Here is a 22,277-nt window from a genome sequence, read left to right as displayed (position 1 = left end):
AAACAGGAAAAAAAAAATATTTCGGTGGTTTAAGAACAGCTTTTTTCCTCTGGTGTCAAACTGTTCATATATTATAGCTCTAAAGCTGGAGACCACAAGAAAATATAAGAGCAGACAAGTGATGCTATTCACAAGACAAGGCTGGGATCATTGCTTGGAATCTTTTTACTTATGAGCAGTGGAGAATCCGATTCTGCACCACTTGGGACCGAGCCAGCATGGACACAGCAGGCAGCAGTTCTGAATTTCCTAAAAGATTTTGCTTGGGGACCGTGGCTGAAATTCCATGACTTCTAAATTTGGAATCTACAAGTTTCCAGGATCCTGTTAAGTGAGAACATCCAGGATTTTAGATTAGCAAGCCTGTTGCCTTGGATTTCAGTTTCTCTTTTATAGCAGGCAGAGAGAGCAAGGTCTGAAAAATGCATTTAGGACAAGAATGGAAGTGAGTGAATCTGGAATTTCTTATTATTGTTTAAGCTTTGTTGTTTTCCCGCAAAGGGTACTAAGACTCTCTGTCACTGTGAATTCTGCAATCTCTTTAGAAAAAGAAGTGATCAAGCTACATTTTAAAAAGAAAAAAGCAAACAAAACACCTAAGTACCAAAAAAAAAAAAAAATCATCAGGAGAAATGTAAAATACAAGCACTTGGCCTTTGATCTGAATTTATACAAGGAGGAATTTATCTCCTTGGCCAAGAGTTCAAACTCGGCTGGAATACAGCGAGCCGGCCTCCCACGGATGAGGGCAGGGTCTGGAGCCAGAAGGGATGCTTTATTAGCTTCAGAACAGAAGACGGTGACAAAGGCAGGGGACTAGGAGTTTCAAATACTCCCCTGATGTCTGGTTCAAATCAGGGAAGTAAACAGAAAACAGAAGCATCGCAAGCATAGTAAACATTAACAAAAAGAAAATATCTTTGACGTTAGGAAGGGAGGTCTGCCTGGTGCAGACCTTGCCCCTCCTCTCAGTGACGCGCCAGCCTCCTGTCGGTGGCTCTGGTGACCCTAGATACGAGGTACAGTGACTACTGGGGAGGGAAGGTGGGAGAGACGAGGCTGGGCTCGGTGGAAGACCCGTGGATTGACCACATGACCTCGGTATCAACAGTTTTTATAGTTAAAGAGGCTTAGAGTCTGTGGTTCCATATTTTCAGAAAACTCAAAGGGTTGGTAAAGGTATAGAAAGTCTGAATATAAATTTAAAAAAAAATCAGAAACACAATAGCGAAGGTGCAAATGAATCAGTTGTTCACTGTTTATTCAGTGGGGAAAAATTTTTTTAAATTTGATTTAGTGTTAAATCTTTTGGAAGATAGAATATATAAGACATCCAATCATGGTATGTGAATAATAAGAAATTACAAAGTGCCCAGGCAATGTGAATGACCAGAGGCAGAGACTGGAGTGACGTGGCCACAAGTCAAGGGCTGCTGGCAGCAGCTAGAATCTGGAGAAGGCAAGGAAAGGAGTCTCCCCTGGAGCTTCTGGAGGGAGTGTGGCCTGCTGGCACCTTGATTTCAGCCTGCTAATACTGATTTCAGACTTCTAGCCTCTAGAACTGTGAAAGAATCAATTTCTGGTATTTTAAACCACCAAGTGATTTGTTATAGCAGCCATGGGGATAAAACACACACACACACAGACACACACACACACACACCCATAAGGGGAGTTCTCTCCTATTTATTAAACTAAGACAATTTCATTGTATTTACCCTTATGTTAATTATTGGTAATGGCACTTGGTTCTTGGCTTCCCTGTGCTGACAACCATCTTGTTTTGGTTCCCACTGTTGAATAACAGAGGTTAAAGTTAAATACGCTACCAAAGTGACTTTATTATAAATTTATTTATTTTATTTATTTATTTTTGGCTGCGTTGGGTGTTCACTGCTGTGCGTGGGCTTCCTCTAGTTGCGGCGAGCGGGTGCTACTCTCTTCATTGCGGTGCACGGGCTTTTCATTGCGGTGGCTTCTCTTGTGGCAGAGCATGGGCTCTAGGCGTGTCGGCTTCAGTGGTTGTGGCTCGCGGGCTTTGTTACTCCGTGGCATGTGGGATCGTCCCGGACCAGAGCTCGAACCCATGCCCCCTGCATTGGCAGGCGGATTCTTAACCACTGTGCCACCAGGGAAGCCCCTGAAAGCGACTTTAAAGTAAAAACGAAGTCAACCTCAGTAGTATTTGTAAAGTTGATGGCGACATATTTTGACAATTTTTTTAAAACCTGAAAAGTGAATAATTTAGAATCATTTATATCAAGAATTTTTTTTTTTGAGATTTGCTTTTGAATTGAGGAGAAGTAAGTCTATTTATTTCTCTTATTAGTGAAGCTGTATGATAGTCACTGGGTGCTTATTAACCCGTTTGAATGTCTGATAAAAAATGGCTTCTGCAAAATGGAGAAAATTTCAAGTTCATAGCATTTGGTTAAAACTTTCACCTTACCTTGCAAGTTCTAATTTTTTCAAACCAACTGGTAGATTATAACTAATGACATAACTGAAGCTTTTCTCCAGGCTTTTCCAAAAGCGCATCCAAGCTTTTCTCATTGACCTATAATTTCTTATATATTATATTAACCATGTGTAAATTTAGAGTTATTAGAAAATTCATATTTTTCCAGAGTTTGATGAAATATTATTTTTCTTGCTTTATTTAAAAAAAAAAGTATAAGATGATTAGATCCACTGCCTCTTGGGAAGTTTCTTTTAAAAGGGAATTAATTAAGAATTTCACAACTGTTAAGCCTCAAAACATTCCATTTTAGTTAGATAACGGAGATTTAATTATCACCATCTTTTAGAGATGTTAAAGATTCCATTTTAGATTTAATTATCACAATCGTTTATTTAAGTAGCTTGGGCTTCCAGCCTATTTTGGTTCCTGCCTGGGAGTGGGAAAAGGGGGGCTCCCTCTGTCCCAAGGACAGCTTGGGGTGAGGAACTGAGGACTTTTTCTTGAAGCACAACGGTTATGAACAATTTTTGAGCTGCTTCTTGAAAAGACAGAGTTTCAAAATTAAAATCAGAGAGCCCTGGAGCTCCCCCAGGAAACCCTGAAACTCTGTGGTTTACAACCTGGGGATAAGAGGCTCTGTCCACAAGCAGCGTCTGGAGGTTAATTTATAATTATTAAATATCACTGAAAATTTCGGCTCGAAAGGAAGTTTAGGGAAGAAATGAGCTGGTATTATACTCCTTTTTGCGTGTGCAATTCAAGAAAAACTATTATAGCAGGGCCAGAGTCAATTTGATTCCGTACTAACCACAACTTTGCACATCAGAACAAAGTAAGGGAGTGTCTGAATCCTTCAGGAAATCTGCCAGGCTTTCTTGAGTTCATTTGAATCCTGCCAAGGCCCAGAAATACGATGAAGCTTCAAAATGAGAAACCCAAAGTGGGGGGGGGGGGGGAAGAAACCTCCAAATCCAATTATCTTCAAACAAAAGACTGACCAGTAATGTCACAGGATCAGTTTCACTGGGACAAACAACTCATTTTAATTAGTTCTGTTTGGTAACATCCAAAAGAATGAATCATGCCCTTAGTCTAACAATAGCAAAAGCACGACAGGGAAGCTTTGGAAAAAAGCAGCAAGAGCTCAAATTCTGGTGATCCCCTGGCACCTCCCGCTCATACCGTTTCCTAGAGGGTGAGATAAGCAGGGAAGGTGAGGAAGTAGAAGGAAAGACAGCAGCCCGCAACCGAGTGGCTTCTTCCATGTGCGACACGTCACGTCTGCAACACATTCTGCAAGGAGTAAGGAGGGTGATGCCCTGCAGCTGAGCCCAGAGAAAGAGCTGGAGCCTGACCACGATGTGTGCCAAGCAGCCCACCGGACATTTCCTCTCCTGATGCTCAAATCTGTCTGAGCTATCATCCAAGCTTTAACATTTGTATTTTGTGCATTTTTAATAGCCACAGACCTGTGACTGTTAGTAGGAGTGGTCCCTGCCTGCCGTATGTGAGAGGGGACAGGAAGCAGGAAGAATGTCTGCGGGATCATTATTCTGAAGGATACCCGAGAGGGAATGTTTGCTTTGGACAGTGGTTTTCTCTTACAGCACTAGATGGTCTGCGATTATTCAAGCAGGGTCAAGTGATGGGGTTTTGAAACACTGCCTACCAAGCCTAGAACAAGGTTTGGCGATTCACACAGAAGAAAGAACCCTGGATAATTGAGTGGGAAAATGACATTCAATGAGAGACTTAAGTAAGAGATAGCTCTAGTATAGTCTGACTGAAAAGAATTTTGACAAAGTCATAGCTTTTAATACTCAATTATCTTTTGTTATTAAAAAAAATCACCTGGTTATCCCCAAATTATGGGTCTGTTCAAAGAGCTGGTTATCATCTTCCAGAATGGGCCAAAGTTCATTTACCCCGTGAAAATCTTTTGGTTTAGGAAAGAAAGGATGGGGTGAGACCGAGAGTAAGCAGATCTGGGTTGAGTCTTGGCTTTTGTACTTATCAGCTGTGCAACTCAGGCAAGTTGTTGATGTCTTTGGGCCAGAGTTTCCGCAGTTCTGAAATTTGAGGCCAGCATGACATGTGACCGTGGATGGCAAAGCATTTCCTGCTACAGCTATGGAACGAGAGGCAGGGCTGAGTAGTGGAAAGGCAGTATTATTCCTCTGCTATCTGGTGGATCAGGGCCATCCCTCAGCTACCCCCTCTTGTGACCACAGGGGACAGGACAACACCTGCCTGCAAGGGGTGCAGTGACGGCCCACAGGAGGTGCTTAGAGGGAATCCCCAAAGCCAAGTGTCTCGACCCCCAACCCCTGCTCAGTCTTTGTTTTTTGTTTTTAATTCTTTTTTTTTTGGCCGCACCCAGCAACATGCGGGACCTTAGTTCCCCAACCAGGGATCGGACGCATGCCCCCTGCAGTGGAAGTGTGCAGTCTCAACCGCTGGAGGCCCCCCTGCTCAGCCTCTGAACAAAGTCCAGAGGGATACTTGTCAGAGAGCTTGAACACAGGGACTTAGATGTAGGTACTGGTAAAGCTAAGGACACGCCACCTGGCATTACCTGAGCCCCAACTGCAATAATTAAGGCATAAACGCATTTATATGACCTATTTGGAGAGCAAATAAAAATGGACCAAAAGGCTGGAAAAATACTCATCTATCTGAGAGAGATGACAGAATTACACACACTTGTTCTGGAGAAAAATGACAAGTGGCAGAAATGTAGCATAATGGGTTGACATGACAAGGGAAATTAGTCTGGACAGGGGTCAACTCAAAGTTTAAGAGGAATGATATTGTGATTTTCCCAAGGCCTGGCTGGGAAACCCAAGACATTCACACACACACGCACATGCACAGTCATTATCAAAAGACCAAAATAACTCTGTTATCAAAGGTCAAGTTTATGGGCTTCCCTGTTAAGTTAGTCTCCATTAGTTCATTTTCTGGAGTTTTCCTTTTCAGACATGACAAAAGATTTGAAATGTGATTGTGGTTAAAACTAAATACAAAAAAAAAAAAAAAAACAACTAAATACAGCTCCCACTCGTCAGCAAAAAACGCATACAAACACCACCAAACAGCACACACACAACGCAAACCGAACAATCCCACAACTTGTATTAATGTGTCTCTTACCTTCCTCATCAGAGCCTAAGTCTTCAGTGTTTTAGTAACAAAGACTTGCAAAAAAAAAAAAAAAAATCTCCCCATGTTCACTACTGATAGTCAGACAAACAAATGCAGGAGTCCTGTATGCTTGGCTTAGGGCGTAACTCAGGGACAACTGGAAAGGAGGGTCTTTAGTTGAAGCAAGCTCATCTGGAAGGTCCAGAATGTACTGGCAAGAGGGACGGGTGCTGGGCTAAGGAACCGGAGCAGGAGGCAGTAGGAAGAAGGAATGGGGGCGTTTATGGGGAAGGAATGCGTCTTGAGAATATGGTGAGGAATTGTCTGATATATGGGATGGGGAAAAAGCAGCTCCAAGTCTCTGAGACTTCTGATAGGGAGTTTCCCAGGGAGGAGGGTTGCGGGGGGGGGGGGGGAGTCCTTTTTCTTCGTGATGGGAAGCTGGGACAGAAGCCAGCAGGTGTGCCTGTGGCTGCAGGACCGAGGCACAGACGTGAATGAGACCAAAGGCCCCCCGCTGTGGGCCGCCTAAGCCAGCGCCAAGACAAGCCCAACCCTCTTACACTGCGCAGACCCTGAATCAAGGGCTCTAATTTCTGCTGCCCTGTCCTTCCTGTGACTCACAGGACCCTTGGAGTTAGACGATCTGTCCCATCTCTATGAATCTTTTCAGTGGTATGAGAGCCCAATCCCCCTGTTGTGCGACAGTGTTATGGGTTAGATTGTGTCCCCAAAAGGTATGTTGAAGTCCTGACCCCTAGTACCTCTGAGAGTGACCTTAACTGGAAATAGGGTCTTTGCAGATATAATCAAGTTAAGAAGAGGTCAATAAGGTGGGCCGCAATTCAATGCAACTGGTGTCCTTTAAGGAAGACAGAGACACACAGGGAGACAGAGGAATGTCAAGGATCAATGGGCACCACCAGGAGTTAGGAAGAGGCCAGGAGGGATTCTGCCAGAATCTCAGAGAGTGCATAGCCCGGATGACACCTTGACTTTGGACTTCTGGCCTCCAGAACTGTGGGAGAACAAATGTCTGTTGTTTAAGCTGCCCAGTTGTGACACTGTTATGGCAGCCCCAGGAAATGAGCATACTGGAGCCCTCTATCACATGATTCTAACTCTGTACCAAGAGATACGTGGGATGAAGGTATAGTTGGTATAGTTAATGACAGAAGACATTAGTTTTAATTCTCGAAAAAGAATAATGAATTTACAGGGCTCCTTTGTTATAGCAAGAGATGCCTGAAAACAAATCTATATTCAGAGACGGTGTGACTGACTTTCACTGGAATCGGGTCCAGGCACACCAAGGACCTGACCATCTCACTGCATATCCACACCCAGGAGTGACCCAGGGCATGGCTGTAACCTGGTAGGAATTCACAGTAACCAAGTGAGGAAATTACTTATCAGACCATTTCTGTAATAAATATCAGAAAACCCAAACAAAATAAAACTAAAAGAGATTTGAACTAGGGAAAAAAGAAAGAAAGAAAAAGTAAAAAGCACAATAGCCTACCTGAATTGAGTCCTGTGAAAGTCCTGTTCACTTAGAACAAGCCTTTAACTTGCTCTGTTTCCGTATCAAGATCGATGTCATAGAAGCAGGGCCGAGTCGGCAGTCCTGGCATGGTGCTCATCTGGGGGAGAGAACAAAAGATTATATATTAGCCAGTGCTGCAAGGGGATCACGCCGGACACTGTACATCTAACGACATAAACTAACTATATAATTCAATTCAGCCTCATGTAACTTTGGGTTATATATACATGTATATTTTTAAATTCACCATCTGCTATTCCAATCTTTGTTTAAGGAAATGAAATCCCTCCATGGTCCCACAGCATACCATAGCTCCAAAACAGTGATTTTCAAACTCTTTTTACTAAGTCAAATCTTAATGCTGAAGCCCAACAAAGATAAGCCCCTCTGGCTGAAGGGGACAATGGGTGTGGAAGGAATGAATAATGAATAACCCCCAAGACACATTTCGGTAAAATCTTCAACTCTTGGAGCACAGTTTGAAAACTCCTGTTCTCCAGATAGCTGGCCTACTTTACTAGCAGTAACTGTTGTTTATTGAGAACCTACCATGTGCTAGGCACTGTGTAAATGCTTTTTTTTGCATCGTCCCCCAAACTCAATGAGGTAGATACTTTTATCGTTTCCACGTTACAAGGAAGGAAATGGAGGTTTAGAGGTGTTAAGTCATTTGCCCAAGGCCACACAGGTAATAAACAGCAAAATGGGCAATTGGACTCCACATTTGTAATCTCAGACTACTCATATAACCACCACCACCACTGCTGCCTCCACCACCGTTTGGGCACTCTATACTCAGGATTTTACACAGATAATAACCTGAGTTCCCCATCACCCTTAGCGGTAGGCACTCATTTTAGCCTCACTTTACTGATGAGGACAGAGGACATTTAGGCACAAAGGCATGGGCTCAACGATACACAGCTGGTCGGTGGTGGAGACAGAATTAAAACCGGGCCTGTGCTTCTCACTGCTTTGCTGCACTGCGTCTAGATCAGTTTTGCAAAAAGCGCTTTGTCCACCTGCACCAGAGACCCCCGGTGACGAGCTGGGGAAGCTGGCCGGTTTCCCCTGGTGATGCTGACACACTAAGCACGGGTCTAGAAGCCGGAGTGTGAGGATTTTGGATGAGCTGCTCTTTATCGATTTTAGTATTCCCACTTCTTCTCACCAGCCTGGAAGTTCTCAACACCAAAGGAACCCAGATAAGGCCTCTGTCACAGATCTCCGGTCTCTCACTCTCAAGGTCCTTTTTTGTAGGGACAGGGTTTCTCTGACGCCCACTCTTCCCCCCTATGATGCTGACAGACTCTCACGACTCAGACTGGGGTCTGTGGACCAGGGGCATCGGTATCACCCAGGAGCTTGTGGGAAACTCAGGATCTCAGGGCCCACCTGCGGCCCACTGAATCAGAATCTACAATTTCAGCACATCCCCAGGAGATCTGTGTGCACGTCTCCATCTGAGAAGCCCCGGCTTAGTCAATATGGCCTAGGATGCCTCCCCCCACTCCCTTTAGCCCCGGGAAAGGGAGCTCCTGGGGAAGGGGGTGAGGTGCTGGGGAGGAAGGGGAGAAGAAAGCCCTTTCACCCCTGACCAAGTGCTGCTACTTCTTCCCGGCCCGAGCTCAGGTCGAGGAGGAAACACGTGCACCTGCGGCCTCATAACCACCTGGGCTATGAGAGTGTGAGCGAGGTGGGTCCACGTGGCCAGACACATAAACACTGTGGTACACGGTGGCCAGCTCCTGTCTTGCTGATTGCACAGGATTGCCCTTTAGTATATTATGGGCTAAAAAGGCTCCTGAGGCCTGCCTGGAATACAGGCACCACTGATAGCATGTCTTCAGGATTTTCTGTGCTCTGGGTTTCGAGCAATGAACTACAAATAAAGTTCTGGCGCACAACCTGCTTGTAGGTGGGGATTTCCTGTACTTTAAAACTTTAGGTATGTGGATGGCTACTTCTCCTCCTGAGGTTTCTGTTCCTAGCAGGGGGGTAACATTTTTCTCTGGTTACTACAGTCGCTGCTCCTAGGAGACCCCAGAAAGAAACCCACGCTTAATGTTTTAGCCCTGAAACATCAAACACAAAGGACATCGGTGGGAACTGTTCATATTTTTTCCAGTTTCCTGGGCTACAAAACTCATACCAGTTACTCTACAACAATTTTCCTACCTAACTGCGTTCTGACATGAGCATTTTAAGATGCCTTTATAATCTGTGTGGGGATATGGATTTGGAAAAAGGAACCAGCGTTTTATAGTTTAAGGAACGAGCGACCGCATTTAGCCACAGTGAAGCTGCTCTGTCTCTAATTTAAAATAACTCTCTAGGTCGAAGGGATCTGGGTGAGGATGCTACCCGGACTTGACTGCTGCTGCTTCTGAGGCTGCAACACTATTCACTCCAGGGCAGAATTCAGTATGAGGCAGGTCATATCTAAATCCACATGAGGTGAGAAAACCCAGGAAGAACCCTGAAGGCAGTGCGTTTGGGTTCATCTGAGCAAAGTTATAATGGAAGCTTCTATTGTGGATAACACAATTGCACTGCCTGCTTGTTTACAAGCTTTTTTAACAGACATGAAAATTCAGCTTTCCACCATTCACTTTTAGCTGGTGCAAGACCAAGACCGACAAAGGCAGTGTGATTCGCACGCTTCCTGGAGCTGAACCACAGGCTGCAGTGACTCAGCGCATGCATCTTTGGGTCATTCTGATACTGTCACAAAACGGGGAGCTTTTCTAAGTAGCCAAAATATTAAATGCCAGGAAGTATGAAATGTCTTTCCTCTATTTTCAACTTACTTCTCTCAAATGGGAGAAAAATGAGGTCAATCAGAAGACTCCCATGCTCCTTTCCAATGATGCAATCGTCAGTTTCAAGAATCCCTACTTATTCGGGATGAGCAACAACTGACCAGGAAGCAATGTGGAGTGTGCAGAGCTGGGGGACTCCCAGCCCTGGAGACAAAGCCACCTCCAGTCCATCTATGTTTAAAATAAAAGTCCTGCTGAGCAGACACAGTATGGACTTATGTTAACAAGACCTTACACATTCGCATCAGATTCTCTCCCAATAAAAAACACTCTGTTACCAAAGGATTGGAGCCCCCAGACAAGAGTCAGCAGAGCACTGCAGGAAAGAAGAATTCGGACAGCCCTTGGCAGTTGACCTCTGGGCCCACGCCTGGGGTCAGTGGTGATCTATGTTGACTTATTTGTGTGCCCTTGAAGAAGGCCTCCTGCTTGAAATAATGAGAGGCCACTAAATCGTACTTACTTGTCATGCTGCATTAATGGATTCTTTTACAAAGGCTGAAAAGCATGGGCTTTTGCCCTTCATGCGCCTAATTTTACCTACAATGAATCTTCCAAATCTTTGATTTCGGGTTAAGCTTATTTTGGAGAAACGACGAATTATAGGAATAGCCTTTATAAACATTCATTAACACCAGCAAAGAGAAAATATTCATACACCTAAAACTTGTCATTCAGTAGTAAAACACTCAGAATGAGTAGAAAAATTACCTAAAAATCTGTTTCATAAAGTGATAGTATCATACTTACCACTTAACCAAAATATCGTTGTAGTTAATTTTGTTGTGTTTGTGAAATAATTTCTTTTCTGACTTCTCCCTAAATCTACTGCTTTTTCCTACTGGATAAATCATTCAGATTTGTTGTAATTCAGAAAAGAAATAAGCATTTGAACTCACTGTTCCTTCAGTTCATGATCTGAAAGGGAATCCCTTCTATACATTTCTTTCCTCCACCAATATGGCCGAACACCCATCATCTTGTTCTAAAAATTTAAGAACAACCAAAAAAGGGACTTCCCTGGTGGTCCAGTGGTAAAGAATCCCCCTTCCAATGCAGGGGATGCGGGTTCGATCCCTGGTCAGGGAACTAAGATCCCATATGCTGCGGGGCAACTACGCCCGTGTGCCACACTACAGAGCCCACGAGCCCTGGAGCCTGTGTGCCGCAACTAGAGAGAGAAAACCCGCACACCACAACTAGAGAGAAGCCCGAGCGCTGCAAGGAAGAGCCCATGCACCGCAACGAAAGATCCCGCATGCCTCAATGAAGATACTGCATACCGCAACTAAGACCCAACACAGCCAAAAAAAAAAAAAGAACCACCAAAGAGACTACAATGGTTAACTACACGATGATGTAATTTAAATAAAAAGATTCTTTTTGATGAAATAATAACTCAAACATTTAAACTCTTGAGCAAAAGTATTTTCTGAATTATAAGTACAGTGCCTCGGGAAGCCCAAGGACTGGATTTTTTGGTCTCTTCCCTTCTCCCTCTTCTTTGGACATGAGGGACAGAACTGTTTACATCTAATGGTCATTTAGATAATTAAACTAAGATGATGCAAGAGGAAAAATGGCCGGTATAAACATCAAGCGAAAGGAAAGAAGAGAGGTATTAAAAATCATGATAGGGCTTCCCTGGTGGCGCAGTGGTTGAGAGTCCGCCTGTCGATGCAGGGGACACGGGTTCGTGCCCCGGTCCGGGAAGATCCCACATTGCCACAGAGCGGCTGGGCCCGTGAGCCATGGCCGCTGAGCCTGCGCGTCCGGAGCCTGTGCTCCGCAACGGGAGAGGCCACAACAGTGAGAGGCCCGCGTACCGCAAAAAAAAAAAAAAAAAAAAAAATCATGATAATGAAAACAGTGCTGCTACCACTGGGATTCCACTTGCTTGACTTAGTGGTGATGGAGGCTCTGGGATTTCTTTCTGGGTTAGGTAACATTCACCTGCACGGCCCGTGACTGCCAGGGATGCTCTGGGTGCTTGGGGGCGTGTCCTATCAGAGTGCCTGTTATCTTTCCTGGTGGCCAGCGAGTGCCTGTTCCTGTGCGAAAGGACAGTGAGGCTTTATTCAACCCACAGTCCTTTGCTGAGCACTCACTATGGGGATACCAAGGTGACCAGGACCTGGTCCCTGCTTCCAAAGGGACAGACCATTAAGTAGATCATTTGAGTCGAGTCACTTTTTACTTTTCAGTTAAAAGAAAATCTTTTTCATTCTTTGCTTTTCATATAAAAAGAATGAACATAATAAATTCTTAACGTCTGACTTTCGAAGATGGGAGTCAAGTTCAATCACTGTAAAGATGACTCTATCGTGCTCACATTGGAGCAGTATTACGGAGCTCCGACTACTCCAATTTATTTCAATGGCGCTGAATAAAAGACTGAGCAAGTACAGTTATTTCTCTCTTCTTTTGTAAAGCAAACTATAACTCTTAGTGGTAAGAAGCCTGTTCCAAACTAACTTTTCCATTAGTTAGAAAAAACTTATTCAACAAAAAACACTTTCAAAAAGAAAATACTTTCAACTGAGAAGTAATAAATAATAGAACTAAAAAGCCAAGTCTTGCTCTCCTAATACTGTTTCCTGGAGGTGACCCCTGTAAACAATGTCTTGTGCAAACTCCCAAGAAATGTTCTATTCTTATATAAGCCACGTGACTATATAACATGTATTTATGTAGTTACGTACAGAAACTGGAAAATTCCACATGTGCAATTCTGAAATCTGATTCTCAGGGAGAGTAAAGCTTAAAAGAGGCAACTGGGGTAATTTCTAAACAAAGGAATGTGGCTGGAGTGGGGAGACCCAGGAAGAGTTGTTGCCAGCACATTCTACAGTTGACCCTTGAACCACGTGGGGTTAGGGGCACTGATACCCAGCAGGGTTGAAAATCCAAGGATAATTTATAGTTGGCCCTTGGTAGCCAAGGTTCCTCCCTATCCACAGATTCAACCAGTGCAGACTGTGGATTGTTGAGACTGAAATACTACTGTCATATTTAGATTGAAAAAAATCTGTATAGAAGTGGACCCGCCCTGTTCTAACCCCTGTTCTTCAAGGATCAACTGTAAAGTCAATGCGCCCTGCCTTTTGGAAAATGAGAGATTAGGGAGAGTTCCTTAGAAGAAAAGAAAAATAAATGCGAGCAGGGCGTCTGACCTACTGGATGTTGACAAAGGAAACGAAGAAGTTCAGCACGTTTCATGCATCTCAAATGTTACGACGGATTAAGAGCTTTCAGTTCAAAGACCACTCGGCATTTGAGTGCATCTTTCCCCCACCAAATAATTTATTTTTCTTTTTTTGTTCTGATTTTAAGGACGGTATCCTTAGTCAGCTTTCAACTATGCTTGCCAGGAAAGCCCCATGCTGGCTTGCTCAGTAAGACGCTGTCCTTCCTGTTTCCGTGCCTGGAAGACCAGAGGTGGCATAATGCAGCCCCAGGGCTTCTCTCTATTGTCCTCTTGGTGTTGGCTTCATCCCCAGGCTTTCTTCTCTGTGTGGGCAGCTCCAGGCCACATCATAGCCACACCCTGTGATATCCAGTGCGAGAAAGAACGTCCTCTTCAGTGACTCATTCCCCCCCCCCCCATTCCTTTATTTACCAATTTTCAAAACAATAGTTTGGTACCCAGTGGTAGTACCTCTGGGACTCTGCTAAGTGCTTTCCATGCTCTGTATCTCATTTAATTCCAACAATTCCACAAGGTGCATGTTATTACAGTTTCATTATCCCCAATTTTCAGATTAGGAAAACAAGACGAGGAAAAGCATAATAACACAAATCACACGGCTAACAGCTGGTTGAGCTGGAATTCAAAAAACAGACAGTGTGACCCCCAAAGTCCTAGCTCTAACCACTGAACCCTACTGCCACTGCCTCCCTTACATCATGGCATTTAGTGTCGCTGCCCCTCGGTGGCAACATGTGTGCTGCAACTGCACAAAGAAATGTTATGAGCTGCCTTTGCAATGGGAAATACACGTCCTATCAAACTACTGAGATTTCAGCTACAATATTTGTGTCAATAAATTTATATGAATTGTAAAGAAAATTCATTTACTTTACAATTTTAGTCTTGATTCCTTTTAAACTTTAATATTTATGCAAGAAAATGTTACGCAGCTTACACCCGGGGTGGTATCTTCCAAATTACATCTTAGTCACAGTAGTCAGCAGTGAGTAAAATAATACCTTAGGACTGTTAAACATTGCTACTGTTTACCAACCAATTGGTTCCTCTCTCACTTACTTTGTTCTTATTCGTTCATCACATGCTTTGATCTTATCCGTTGCCAAAATGGTAGATAAAGGTCATAGCTACACAGGTATTACACTGTTCACATCTCACTCTTCCATTTCCATTGGGGAGCGGTGGAGATTCTTCCCCATCTCTCCTCATTTCACCATAAGGACCACAGCTGAGGCTGCCAACAGCCCTGTGAGACAGGTGAGGTGGGAGAGGTCTGCGTAGCCCCACTGAGAGGTGTGGAAGTGGCCTCAAGACAGTTGTGTGACTTTCCCCGGACCAATTAGGAATGGGAACGTCAAGCACAAAGGCTGGAAGAGGTAACCGAAGTCTGACGGGCAGCAGTAACCCAGGTGGCTCTGAGGGGTGAGGGGAAGGGCCCCGTTCCTGTACTGCCAGTGGACCTGGGTAAGTTACGTCACTGAGTCTTGGTGCTGTACCTGGAAATACACTATGAATATAAACAGATCTATGTTATAGGCTCTATTTCAAAATTAAAATGGGATAAAGTAAGAAAGGACCCTAGTTTAGTGTGTAATAGACAATGGATACAATTGTTATTTTATTATAGAAGGTACAACTATAATTGTCTCTGTGAAGTACAGTGCTGTTATTTATGATAGACACAGAAAAAGGAGACTTGAAAACAAATCTGAACTGTGAATAATTATATGTTTCTTTTATAAGAGAAAAGGTTCATTAGTTTTGAGATTTCCCCCTAATTTTTCCTGCTCTATAAACAATTTAAAAGAGCCCCTTTCTGTTGTTCCTACTAATGACAATCAAATCTGACGCTACACCCAATAACCAAGACCTAAGTATCAAGTAATCAGGGTCCTCTGACTGATGACAAATGTTATTTTAAGAGAGAAACCTTCAGAAGCATGATGAGCTAAAAACAAGTATGATTTTAAACTGAGTTCAGTCTTTAGGAAGAGGGGATTACTCTTTCTGTGTAGGCCAGAGAAGATGCTGTGAAGAGAAGCACAAATTCAATTCTTTATACACTGCTCCTCTCTGCCTGAACTTTTGCAGTGTTTCCTCTCCAGCCTTTCGATGGACAGGTGGCATGCCAGGAGAACCCCGCCAGCCTTGGCAAAACAGACCAATTTTATAACGTTTCATTGTTTGGAAACTCAGTATCAAGCAATCAAATTCTGGTTTCTGAGAAGCTCATCTTCTGAAAATGAACTGTGATGTTCTGGGCGTGCGTTTTATCCCAAGGTCCTATTAGCAATTAAGTCATTATTCTGTAACTCCTGGAAGAAGAGAAAAGATGAAGGGGAAGGGAAGAGAAGGAGGCGGGCGGGGCGGGGGGGGTGGTCACGAAAACTGCCTTTACTTAGCTGAGCTGGTCCTTTTCTCCACGGAGGAGCTTGTTACGGAAGACACAGCTGCCCATGTAATTTAGCATTTCCCTTGTCTTCCCCCCCCCCCGCCCCTCCTCCAACCCCGGCAAAGCTCCTCCCCAGAGATAATAAGCTGCAGCAGCAGGAAAACAGAACAAGACAGAGGGAAATTGTATCCATTATTTTAATGTCCCCTTTATGGCTCTCTTGGGACAGAGGCAAAGGAGTGGTCTGGGGGAGTGGGGGGGGGAGGGGAGGACTTATCTCATCTAATGTTTACTAACCGGACACTTGGCCGGCCAAGGCTTGACCAGGAAACGGAATTAGGAAAGAATTCATGACCACCTTGCCTCCTAATTTAACTATGTTAAATACTAGAGGCCTATATTGTTCTGCCTGCCATCTCTCTCTCTTTTTTTTTTCTTTTTTTCCTTTAGGTGGTTCAGACCAGATCCCAGCTGAATGCTCAGGACCTCAGATTGGGTCTATAAGTGATTTACAGTATGTTATGGACTGAACTGTGTCCCCCCCTCCCCCCGCCAAATCTATATGTTCAAGCCCCAACCTCCAACATGAGGTCATAAGGGTGGGACCTTTATCCAGTAGGGCTGGTGTCCCTCTAAGAGGAACAGCCCAGAGATGCACGGGCACAGAAGAAAGGCCTCAGGAGAAACCCACCCTGCTGACACCTTGGTCTTGGTCTTCTGGTCTCCAGGACTTTGAGAAAATAAACCTGCTGTTTGAGCAGTCCAGTCCACGGTACATTACTATGGCAGGCCTAGCAAATGAACACGGCGTACTTATGTGGGTATTTCCTTCCCTCTACATACTTCCATGAATATCCACAAAACATGTTTTCCCCACTTTACCTTTCTCCAATTCCTGGACGGAAAGAGTCCTAACTGGGCTACTTGCAAAGGCTTCTCTAAACAGAACGCCTTTTCTCACTGCAAGGGCAGACGATAATTAAAGGACTTGGCGGGTAGAGATCCTGCCTGGGAGGTGAGCACCCCGCTGTCCCTCCCGCGTTTTCCCCTTCTTCACCCGGCTTCCCCAACACGGCAGGGATGCTGCAGCTGTCAGACCTGCTTCCTCTGGACTAATGCAGTGGGAGAAAAAGAAAACTGTGGACCAAGTATCTTGAAATCACTCATAAATCATGTACCTTGCTCTCTTTCTGTTTCTCACAAACACACAGCATGTGTTAAAAGTAAGGAGAAACATCAAGAGAGCAACATGATGGATTTCTATTTTGTAAATCTAATTTTTATCAAAGTAAATCATGTACTTGGCTTAAAAGGTCACATTGTCCCTCAAGGCATACTATAAAAAATGACAGTTCCCTGTCCACTGCTGCCCCACCCCAGCTGTATTCCAGCTCCTCAGAGGCAACCACTATCAATTCTCAGCTCTTTCTTTTTTTTCGGGGGGAAGAAAGGGTTTATTACTTGCAGCAAGTAAGGAGAGCACCGGGGATCTTTCCCAAAGCAGTGTCTCCCCAACAGCAAAACCGGGAAGTCTTAAGGTAAGCGTACATGCATATTCATGAAGGGGCTTGGGACATCGACTGAGTCCAAACTTGATTGACATCACAAGAATCAGAGACGGTCAACATCGTCATTCCTTAGGTTCCAGTTGATCTGGTGGTTGAGCGCTTCTGGCTAACCTTTACTTATGAAGCAGAACTGGGAGTCTTCGGCCCCCATGACCTTACCTGGTTTCAGGACTTAATGAAGCTCAGGTTCTTGATGTCTCATTGCAGAACGAATTCAGTGAGAGACAGAGTGATAGGTAAGAAGTGGATTTATTTAGAGAGAAACACACTCCACAGGACAGAGTGTGGGCCATCTCAGAAGGTGAGAAAGGCCCCTCAGCTCTTTCTTTTCATCATCACTGCTCTTTCTTGATTTATAACTTCAGATGCTATCTATTGGCTTTCTAACACAGAAGGTGAGGATTTAGCTCTTTGACATCCTACTACCCATGCTCCCCCACCTCCACTTTCCATCTCTCAAATAAAGAGCTGTCATTACTTTTGGTCCGATCAGGATTTATTACGACAATGTAAATATTATTCACAGGAGGGCCATCATACATATTCTGATTACATTCTCATTCTTGTACAACTCCTGTTTCTCCTAGAGTTAATAACTGTTTTGTATCTTCATTAGTTTAGCTTTCTATAGGCCTATCATTCATGCACTAATGCACTCTGACAGTCTTGGTCATCCCTTCATATGCCCACGCATGAGATTAGCCATCCTCGCGGCCATCCTGCGGGCGCCCTTCATCCTGTAGGCCTACTAAACAGCTGATGGTGGCATCTCCCTTTGCCATGATCCTGGAGACTCCTTTCTGTTGTCTCTGTTTCCATGTGCTGTACCGTATTGTGGTTTATACACACTAGGGTGACTCCCAGTAACTCCCCCTCCTTGAGTGCAGGTGAGACCTGTGACTTACTTCTAACCAGGAGAACATGGCAAAAGTGATGGGGTTCTTCCGTCTTACCAGATTCAACTTTCCCCCGTGCTGGCTTCTGATAAACTGCCATGCCATGAGAGGGTCTAAGAAGGCCAGGTGGTAAAGACCACATGTAGCCTCTGAGACTTAAGTGTAGCCTCCAGCTGACAGCCAGCAAAAGGCTGGGCCTTCAGTCCTACAGCTGCAAGGAACTGAAATCTGCCAACAACCCTGTGAGCTTGGAAGAGGATCCCTGGCCTCACATGAGACTGGAGCCCTAGCTGATGGCAGTACTACAGCCTGAAGCAGGCAACTTAGCTAAGCTGGGTTTGGTGTTATAATAAAGCTGCTAAATTTGTGGTTAATTTGTTATGCAGCATAGAAAATTTTTTAAAAAATTAATGGACTTAACTTTCTCTTTAAAATTTTTTTCTCTTGTTTTTCTACTTTCAGCAACTTTATTTTAAAAACAGAGTGAATTATTTAGTAGCGTGGCATACGATAAGCTGCATGTGTTCAAGTGTAAAGTTTCTTCTATGCTATTACAAAACAAGCTGCTCTGAACATTCATGTACAGAACTTAATATGGACATATATTTCATTTCTCTTGAGTAAACACTTAGGAATGGAATGGCTTGGTCTTACGGTAGGTGCATGTTTAGCCTTCAATTGTTTTCACATCCCCACTAACATCTGGTATGGTCAGTCTTTTTAATTTTAGGTATTCTAATAGCTATACAGTGGTATCCCATTATGGTTTTAACTTACATTTCCCTAATGACTAATGATGATAAGCATACTTTCATCTATTTATTACCCATATACAAGTCCTCATCAGATAGATGATCTGCAAATGTTTTCTCCTTTTCTGTGGCTTATTTAGTTTCCAAATACTTGGGGTTTTTCCAAATGTCTTTCAGTGTTGATCTCTAATTTAATTCCACTATGGTTAAAGAAGATATTTTGTATGATTTGAATCCTTCAACATTTACTGAAAATTAATTTGTGGCCCAGAATATGATCTATTTGGCAAATATCCTGTTTGCATTTGAAAAGGATGTGTATATTCTGCTATTGTTAGGTAGAGTGTTCTTTAAATCCAGTTAGGTCAAGTTGGATTATATTCAAGTCTTCTAATATCCTTATTAACTTTCTGTTTATTTGTTCTGAGAAGGGTTTTAAAATCTCTTACTATATTTCTGTCTTTATCTATTTTTCCTTGCAGTTTTCCTTCATCTATGTTGAAGGTTTGTATTAGATGCATAAACACTTAGGATTGTTATGTCCAGATGAAATGGCCCCTTTAAAAATATGAAACAACCCTCTTTATCTTTGTTAATATTATTTGCTCTAGTTCTATTTTGACACCAATCCAGCTTTCTTTTGATCGCTATTAGCATTTTCCCAGCCTGCTTCCTTTAACCTACTAATGTCTTTATATTTAAAGTGGGTTACTTGTTGGCAGCATATAGCTGGATCTTGCGTTTTTAGCCAATCTGACAATCTCTGTCTTTTAATTTGGATATTTAGACCATTTACATTTAATGTGATTACTGATATGGCTGTGATTACCACAAAAAACAAAACAAAACAAAACTCATAACTGTTTTAATGTCCCTATCTCCTAATGCTATTATCTGTGTCATTTAAGCATTAATTTTTTTCATTATAGGTTGTATTATTATTATTTTTTTTTGTGGTACGTGGGCCTCTCACTGTTGTGGCCTCTCCCGTTGCGGAGCACAGGCTCTGGACGCGCAGGCTCGGCGGCCATGGCTCACGGGCCCAGCCGCTCCGCGGCACGTGGGATCTTCCTAGACCGGGGCAAGAGCCCGTGTCCCCTGCATCGGCAGGCGGACTCTCAACCACTGCGCCACCAGGGAAGCCCTATAGTTTGTATTTTCCTACTTGTTTACACGCCTGCTAATTTTGAACTGGATGTCAGACATCTTATCTTTTTTCATACTGTATTTTTTGTATTTATAAATATTTTAATACTCTGTCCTGGGATACAGTTTAGTTACTTGGGAACAACTTGATTTTGGGGGGTTTTTCTTTTAAAGCTTTGTTGGGTGGGACCAGAACTGTGTTTAGTCTAGGATTAATTTTTCCCCTACTACTGAGGCAAGACCTTCTTGGCCCTGTGTGGGAGCTATGCACTGTTCCCTTTGATAGAGGTTTTAAAGGTGACACCACTCAGTGTACCTAATTAAAGAGCAAGGTTATTGGAAACATATTATTACATATAATGACAGAATTTGATTTTAAGATAAGTAGTCCAAGAATAAAATTATACTAATAGAAAAAAATAGAGAAATTGTAGAAATGACTAGGAATAAGGTAATACACATTTTGTTTATGTTTATAAACTGAAAAACAGGAATACAAAAGAGGATACTTGCTGCTCAGCTATCTGCTTTTCTCAATCAAAACAAAGTCAGTGGGCTTCCCTGGTGGCACAGTGTTTGAGAGTCCGCCTGCCGATGCAGGGGACGCGGGTTTGTGCCCCGGTCGGGGAAGATCCCACATGCTGCGGAGCGGCTGGGCCCGTGAGCCATGGCCGCTGAGCCTGCGCGTCCAGAGCCTGTGCTCCGCAACGGGAGAGGCCACAGCAATGAGAGGCCCGCGTACCACAAAAAAAAAAACAACAAAAAAAACCAAAGTCAGTTTTCTCTGAACTTTTCTTCCTTTGGCAAGTCAGATCCTTCCTTCGTTGCTTTGCTACTGACACAAGCGGCAAGAACCATTTGAAGTTCAGTAGGCCTCCCTCTGCTGCCCTCTCAGTGACCTTGGTGAATGAAAGCTTCCCATGATGGCACATTTTCAAATAAATATGTGGCCCAGGCATCTGACGATTGTCTGAGTAATTCTCTAGCGTGTTGAAGGAGAGTGATACCATCAGCCCATCAGCTATTTTCCCACAGGAACCAAGCCAATAAAGGCTGAATTTTTCATGTACTTGCACATAAATAACACGAAGCATCAATGTGGATGCACTTTACACCCGAAAACAGTTCTGTCAGTACCACGCGTCTGCCAGCTTTGTGTGGTGTCCCTTTCTGACTACAATCTCACCTTCCAATTTCTACTTCCTCCACCTTCTATCCCCACCCCCCACAACCATTCTACCTATCACGATGTAATTTTCTATGAAAATTTAATTTCAAGTACATACGTCTACTAGACGTGGCAAGTCTACAAATAATATTTATATTTCATATGTTGTTATATTTCAGAGTTGAGGCAAAGTGACCTAAAGCAGGGCTTTGAATTCCCTCTATAAACTGGGGCTCGTTGGGTGCTCCCAGACCAGCTGTTTCCCCTCCCTGCAGCCCATGGGGATTTCCATGGGGGAAAGGAATAGGGCTGGCTATCTGCCTCAGGGAACAGCATCTCAGCCCTTTTCATTTCATTCACACCAGTACTTAGGGACATTGGGAAACCCAAAACAGTTCCCAATGGGAAAGAGGTTAGGCGGTCCTGAGACAGTTCTGTGTGCCTTATTACCCAAACATGAAATTTCATGGACCTCTCCTTTCTTCTAAATCACAGGTTGGAAAACTATAGCCCATACACCATACATCAGGCCAGCTGTCTAGTTTTATAAATAAAGTTTTATTGGAACGCAGCAACACTCATTTGTATATTGTCTGTGATTGCTTTTGTACTATAACAGCAGAGATGAGTAGTGAGGACAGAGGCTGTTTGGGCTGCAACACCCAAAATATTTACTATCTGGCCCTTTACAGAAAATGTTTGTTCATCTCTGTTTTAAAAGACAATGTCACAGACAAAAAGATTTAATGAAAACCAAGAGAGACGAAGAATTTGATTGTGGGTATTCTTTAACTTTCCCTAAAGACACCAAAAACATTTTATAACTAGTAAAGCGGAGGTGTCAACTGAAAAGACAAGAGGTGGGTGATGGTGTTTGAATCTAGATTACTGGTTCAACAGGACACACATTTTCTAAAAGTGAACGGTCAAGGGCACTAACCTGGCATATTCTCAATGTTTTGGGAGACTGCTGGGGGACAGTCATTCTCAGTCTAAAAGATGCTTAGTGGAAGGATGTTAATTTATAGTATTTTTTACTTAGAATCTACTTCAAAGATTTTAATTCATGGAGTTCTCATTTGCAGAATAAAATTCCTAACACCTAATTTGTAGATTCTAGATAAACGTTCTACTTGAAGTCTAATTTTCTTTTCTTTTTTTCTTTTTGGCTGTG

The 22,277-nt window shown here is 43.3% G+C and overlaps 1 protein-coding gene across 6 annotated transcripts in view; it reads right to left on the bottom strand.

Annotated features, from left to right (window-relative positions):
• MTHFD1L (methylenetetrahydrofolate dehydrogenase (NADP+ dependent) 1 like) overlaps positions 1–22,277 on the bottom strand; it is a 225,912-nt gene that overhangs the window by 30,779 nt on the left and 172,856 nt on the right. For 4 of the 6 annotated variants that reach the window (XR_016395253.1, XR_016395255.1, XR_016395254.1 and 1 more), the window contains one exon: positions 7,128–7,248. Coding sequence is in view for 2 of the 6 variants with exons in the window: in XM_022559197.2 (XP_022414905.2) it covers positions 7,159–7,248 (90 nt within the window). In the remaining 4 variants the exon portion in view is untranslated. Of the gene's footprint in view, positions 1–10; positions 2,151–7,127; positions 7,249–22,277 lie in introns of those variants that run through there. The other 2 variants (XM_022559231.2, XM_022559240.2) reach the window with 2 other exon arrangements.

The sequence above is a fragment of the Delphinapterus leucas genome, chromosome 12 (genome assembly GCF_059928025.1).
Source record: "Delphinapterus leucas isolate spDelLeu-1000000601 "Yukka" chromosome 12, BTC_Dleu_Yukka2, whole genome shotgun sequence".
NCBI classification, from domain to species: domain Eukaryota; kingdom Metazoa; phylum Chordata; class Mammalia; order Artiodactyla; family Monodontidae; genus Delphinapterus; species Delphinapterus leucas.
Note: the sequence above shows the minus strand (reverse complement) of the source record. Positions and strands in the feature narration are given on the sequence as shown.